The sequence below is a fragment of the Alligator sinensis genome, unplaced genomic scaffold, assembly GCF_000455745.1.
Source record: "Alligator sinensis unplaced genomic scaffold, ASM45574v1 scaffold13_1, whole genome shotgun sequence".
In the NCBI taxonomy this organism is placed as follows: domain Eukaryota; kingdom Metazoa; phylum Chordata; order Crocodylia; family Alligatoridae; genus Alligator; species Alligator sinensis.
Window position 1 is genome coordinate 3,184,366 of NW_005841909.1, and position 5,522 is coordinate 3,189,887.

Sequence of the window (5,522 nt, forward strand, 5' to 3'; positions counted from 1 at the left end):
ACCCGAGTCACAGTGCCATCGAGCCCTGCAGGTCTGCGCCTCCTAGACGAAACGGGACCTCTGGAGAGAGCCCGAGGTGTCGGGAGCCCAAGTTCCCCTGGTGAGCGGAGCCGGGAGCGATTCAAAATGATTCGGGCTGCGAGTGGAAACGATGGTCCCGGCCTGTTTGAGTGTTTAGCCTCAGAGGATGGTGTGCTCCAGAGGTAGATGCTTTAATGCAGGGTTTGGTGACTTGCGGCCTCCTAGACGAAACGGGACCTCTGGAGAGAGCCCGAGGTGTCGGGAGCCCAAGTTCCCCTGGTGAGCGGAGCCGGGAGCGATTCAAAATGATTCGGGCTGCGAGTGGAAACGATGGTCCCGGCCTGTTTGAGTGTTTAGCCTCAGAGGATGGTGTGCTCCAGAGGTAGATGCTTTAATGCAGGGTTTGGTGACTTGCGGCCTGTGGACCGGGTCCAGCCCGTGGAGCTGGTTTATGCGCTCTGGGGAGAGCGATGGGGGAGATGCTCGTGCTTCCCCCACGCGCCGGGAGAAGTAGCAGTGGCGTTGGAGGAGGGGGCAGCAGTGGCTTCAGCTCTGGGCTTAGCTCTGAAGGGGCAGGTAGGGTGATCACTCATCCCTCATTGGGCAGGAGAGTCCCAAAATGCGAACATCAGGTCCCGGTCCCGGGCTGAATGACTCCAGGATGGCATTTGTCCCAGGTTCCCAGTATCATGCAGTGATCTGGGTTTTGCTTTCACAGCAGAAAAACATGGGAAATGGTGGGTTTCCCATTGCAGATTGACAGAGTTCAAGCCTGCAAGGGGCTGCTTGGGACTGGAGGGAGCAGGACGCTGGTAATATAGCCAGGCAGCAGTGGAGAGCAGCTCCCTGCAGGTGAGTCGGGGGCAGGGGGCAGATAAAGGCCCCCACAGCAAGGGAGGGAGTGGGGTTGGGGCTACTGGGGCTGGGGACGCTGCCCAGCCAGGGTGGTACATAGAAGAAGGGGGCATGGGAGGCATGTGCCCTCCCAGATTTGCTTGCAGGGTGGGGAAGGGTACAGGTTCAGGGTTCCTTGCCCTGCTGCCCTCTCCCCAGGAGAAGAGGCTCGGTGCTGCTGCCACAAGTCCCACGCCAGCTGTGCCTGCATGGTGAGGTGCCCCCTGTCTGCGGCCCAGCAGTGGCATGGAGTTGTGCCCCCTGCTGCTGCTGGGCAGATAGGAGGTGCCTCACCATAGCAGCACAGCTGGCGCGGGGCTCCCCAGGGGAGGGCAGGGAGCCTTGAGCCCACAGAGGGTAGCCCACGTCCTCCCCCTCAGGCTCCACTTGGCTCTGCTCTTCTGTGTTGCAGGTTGGGGAGAGGCAGGCAGGCATGTGTCCCGCCTTTCCATTTTGAAAAGCTGGAAGCACCCTAGGTACAGGCCAGGTTGAGTGTGGCCCACACTCGGAGCTAAGCTCTGTGAAAGCTGCTGCCCACTGCACAACCTTGCTGACCCCTGCTTTAATGGATTTTCAGGGACTTGAGCAGGGTGGAGCAGAATTGTACTTAAGTGCCTAAGTCTGCTAAGATGCCCAATAAGTGGAATGGACTCTGACCCAAGTACCTATCACATACCTGTCCATTGCCTCACAGTAGGGGGTCTCTAGTTCTGACCAAATCATACATGTAATAACCTCTCCAAATAATAATCTTGGTGACATCTGGTAGGATCCATGTCTATAAATAAAGCAAGCTGCCAGTGTGGGTGGCTTTTCCAGTCAGTGAGCAGCCCTGTAATAAAGGAAGTTAGGATGGTGCTATAGATTGTCAGCTTCTTGTAGAAGTGCAAGGCGGGGAAGGCCAAAAGTGTCAAGACAGTACTCCATGGAGAAAAAAACCTGTTTCTTAACTGTCTTTAGAAATGCTTTGAAACTTTTCATTTTAATCTTGCTTATTAACAATCCTGCTTTCTAAAAATGTTTTCTTCCTATTTCTTCTTTTTTTTTCCTGCTTTCATTCTGTATTGCACCCATGACCTGAATGCCAATCCAGTGGCTTGTGACTGACTCCCAGTTAGTATCTTCATGCTGAGATAAGTCATTTACTGAAATGTTTGCACTATGGTGAAATCTCTGCTTGGTTTTAAAGTCCCTTCTCTATTTGTTTGGTGCTGTTAAACCCTTCCTAGATTTTGGTAGGGAGATAGAGGAGAGATGCAAATGTAGTGTATTGTGTTTTCTGCTCTTATCCCTTGTTTCTGTTGTTGCTAAACTTCCATGTGGAGCAAAGGACCTAAAGACCTTCCCTTAGTCCTAGAAAAACTTTGTACAAAGCGCTAAGTAGGGGTTCATCAGAAGAAGAATTCATGTGGGATACCACTGTTTGACAGCTTGGGACCCTGAGAGATCAAGTTGTAGAAAGTGACCCCCAATCTGCTGTAAGACCTTGGGGCCTGGGTCTAAGCGGGGTTTGGGCCTTTGCAGGCTCCACTGGCTCAGCCTTATTTGGGTGCTTAGCTAGTCAGAAAATTGCCCTGAAATGTCTTGGGTTGGTCCTTCAGAATCAGTGACTGCTTCCGATAATTTTCAACCAAAATGACTTATTTAATTTGGTCGGCAGCAAAGCAAGGATGAGATCTCATGAGTTTCATGTGTAACCCATTAGAGCCTGAAGTTTCATAGTCTTGGGATTCATCACCTCGGGATTTTACACGTAATGTCTGCAGAATTTAGTGTCATCCTGGGGGGGTTTGCACATTTATTTTTGCAAACCTGTTACCCTTGGTACAGAAATTGTACCTGAAGTGTAGCAAGTCCTTGGGAACAATAGCTGGTGCAGTTGTAACTTGATTCATGCCTTTTGTGATGCCTAATCTGATGCAATGAGTAGTTTCCAAACTGATCATTCACAAGTCATAGGTGTTTCTGAATGTTTGTTTTGAACCTCTTAATTTTTTGGCAATGCCTTTTACATTGTCATTTATCCTGAGTTTATAAATCTGCTGGGAAAACTCCATTTTTTGTTTTTACAAAATTACAGTAGCATCAAGACTGAGATCAGGGCTCCACTGTGCCATGTGCTCTATAAATACCCGGGAAGAGGTGATCCCTGCCCTCAGAGCTTGCAGTCTAATTTGACAAGGCAGACACAGAATGGGAGGGAGGATAAATGAGTCCCTTGGTAGAGGAGGGAAACTGAGGCATAGGAAGACTTGCCCAAAGTTGCATGAGAAAATTGGAACAGAGCTGGAACTGAATTCAGATCTCTATCTAGTGGTGGGGGCCAGTCGTTTTGGCAGGTGTGCCACAAATGAGCTCTGCATGTTTCCAAACTGCTACTTAGATCTCCATCCTCTTCCCAATCTATGGCTCTGCTTTCTGCTTGCTGCCCTGTGTTCCCTGCATGATCTGCTGCTCTGCTTTCTGCTTCCTGCCTCTGTCGTTGTGCTGTCTGTCTCCTCCCCAGTTGGCCACATACTACACACAAGCTGCCTGTGCCATATGTTGTCTGCTTTATCCTGTGCCTTCCCACAGCACCAGCGTTCTCTCAGACTATGCAGAAAAATGAAGAGCCAGCCTTCCTTTTTGCAGAGTTTAAACAGGGCCATCTAACTTCCAAGCAGCCAGGGACCACATACTGCATAGGCCACACCATGGTGAGCCACAGCCCCTTCCTGCACTGCATGCTCATGCAAGCACCCTCATGTCTCCTGCACCACGTGCCCATGTGCTGTTGCTGCACCCTGTAGGCACACTTTATGAATAGCCTTCATGCATAAAAGCTCTGCAGAAGAATTAGGGAAATAATTGCAGCTGTATGTGGAAATAATTCTCCTTCCTTATTGCCCTGCTCCTGCCAGATTCTTTGACCATTGCAGCAAAATCAGTAAAGAGCATTTTGAGATTCAGTCTGTACCTCAGTTTCTGGAAATTAAATACTAGGAGGAGGTTGAGGGAAGTGACAATTTTTTGTGTCCTGTAACTTTTTCTTTCTCTTTTGGTCCCATAGGAAAAGGTTGAGCCAAAAGACTGTACTGTGATACTTTGCCCTTAAAGAACAGAAGCTATAGGGACAGAAGTATTTCAAGTCAGTCAAAAGCATGTAAGATAAGGTCCAGTTTAGTGGCCAAAAGGGTGCACATAATGGTGCAGGGGGGAGACATTTCAGGTATTTCAAAGCAAGTCCTTTATTGCCTGGGTTCATTCTAATATATAGCGAACACATTTCTGTAACAACTTGTGGAAAGCCAGGGCCCTGCTGATGCAGTGACTATTTAGTTGCTTTTTCTATATTCATTACTTTATCCTTTTATCAAAAAGAAGGTGTTGTTTATAGGTCAGTCAAATATTAACCAATAAAGAGGGTCAGATGTAGTTAATGATCAGAAGTCAGCAAAGTCACACTAGGCAAGTCTGTTTTTCATGGAATTTCCTCAATACAGTGAACTCAATCTAGTCTGTTTCTGTCAAAGAATCACAAAAAAATAGTTACTGTTGTCCCTGCCCTTGAGTTCCCTTCCCCGGGCTTGTTTTTGACATAGTCAAATAGAGAGAAGTGTGAGATTTTGTCTTCTGTTATGTGAACCACTCCCACCTGACACAGGAGGCACATGGTCCCACTAGGGGGAATGCCTTACTGGACCTGGTATTGGCAACGGGGGATGACATGGTAGGAGACCTACAGGTCGGTGGTCACCTGGGGGACAGTGACCACCAAATAATAGAATTCATCATAAGACGTTGAGTGGGTCAGGTAACTAGTAGGGTGAAAGTGCTAGACTTTAGGAAAGCTGATTTTAATGAACTCAGACGTTTAGTCAAGGACGCATTGCAGAGTAAGAGTTTTGAAGAGATGGGAGCCCAGGAAGGGTGGCTGTGCCTTAAGGAAATGATCCTTTGGGCACAGAGGGAGACAATCCCGATGCAGGGGAAAAAGGGGGAAAGGGGCCAAGAGGCTTCCTTGGCTGACTAGAGAAATCCAGAGCAGCCTACGGGCAAAAAAGGGGGCATATAAAAAGTGGAAATGGGGAGAGATTACTAAAGAGGAGTATACCTCCTCTGCTCACGCTCGTAGGGAGGCGGTTAGACAGGCCAAAGCTACCATGGAGCTGAGGATGGCATCCCAAGTTAAGGATAACAAAAAATTGTTTTTTAGATATATAGGGAGTAAAAGGAAGGCCCAGGGAGGAATAGGACCTCTACTAAATGGGCAGAAGCAATTGGTGATGAACAGGGGGGACAAGGCTGAAGTCCTCAACGAGTTCTTTGCCTCCGTGTTCCTAAGTGAGGGGCAAGACAAGTCTCTCACTGGGATTGTTGAGAGGCAGCAGCAAGGCGCCAGACTACCATGCGTAGACCCTGAGATGGTGCAGAGTCAGTTGAAGGAACTGGATGCGTTTAAGTCGGCAGGCCCGGATGAGCTCCATCTGAGGGTACTGAAGGCACTGGCCGACGTCATTGCAGAGCCACTGGCAGGAATATTTGAACACTCATTGCGCATGGGCCAGGTCCTGGAGGATTGGAAAAGGGCCAATGTGGTCCCCATTTTCAAGAAGGGGAGGAAGGAG

At 49.0% G+C, this 5,522-nt stretch overlaps 1 protein-coding gene across 1 annotated transcript in view; it reads left to right on the forward strand.

The window, feature by feature from the left end:
• The first annotated feature begins 311 nt into the window (after nt 1-311).
• Nucleotides 312-5,522, forward strand: part of MTHFD1 (methylenetetrahydrofolate dehydrogenase, cyclohydrolase and formyltetrahydrofolate synthetase 1) — a 72,814-nt gene continuing 67,603 nt past the window's right edge. The window contains exon 1 of the mRNA XM_006018691.3: nt 312-403. Coding sequence (XP_006018753.3) covers nt 327-403 — 77 coding nt within the window. The 5' untranslated portion in view covers nt 312-326. The remainder of the gene's footprint in view (nt 404-5,522) is intronic.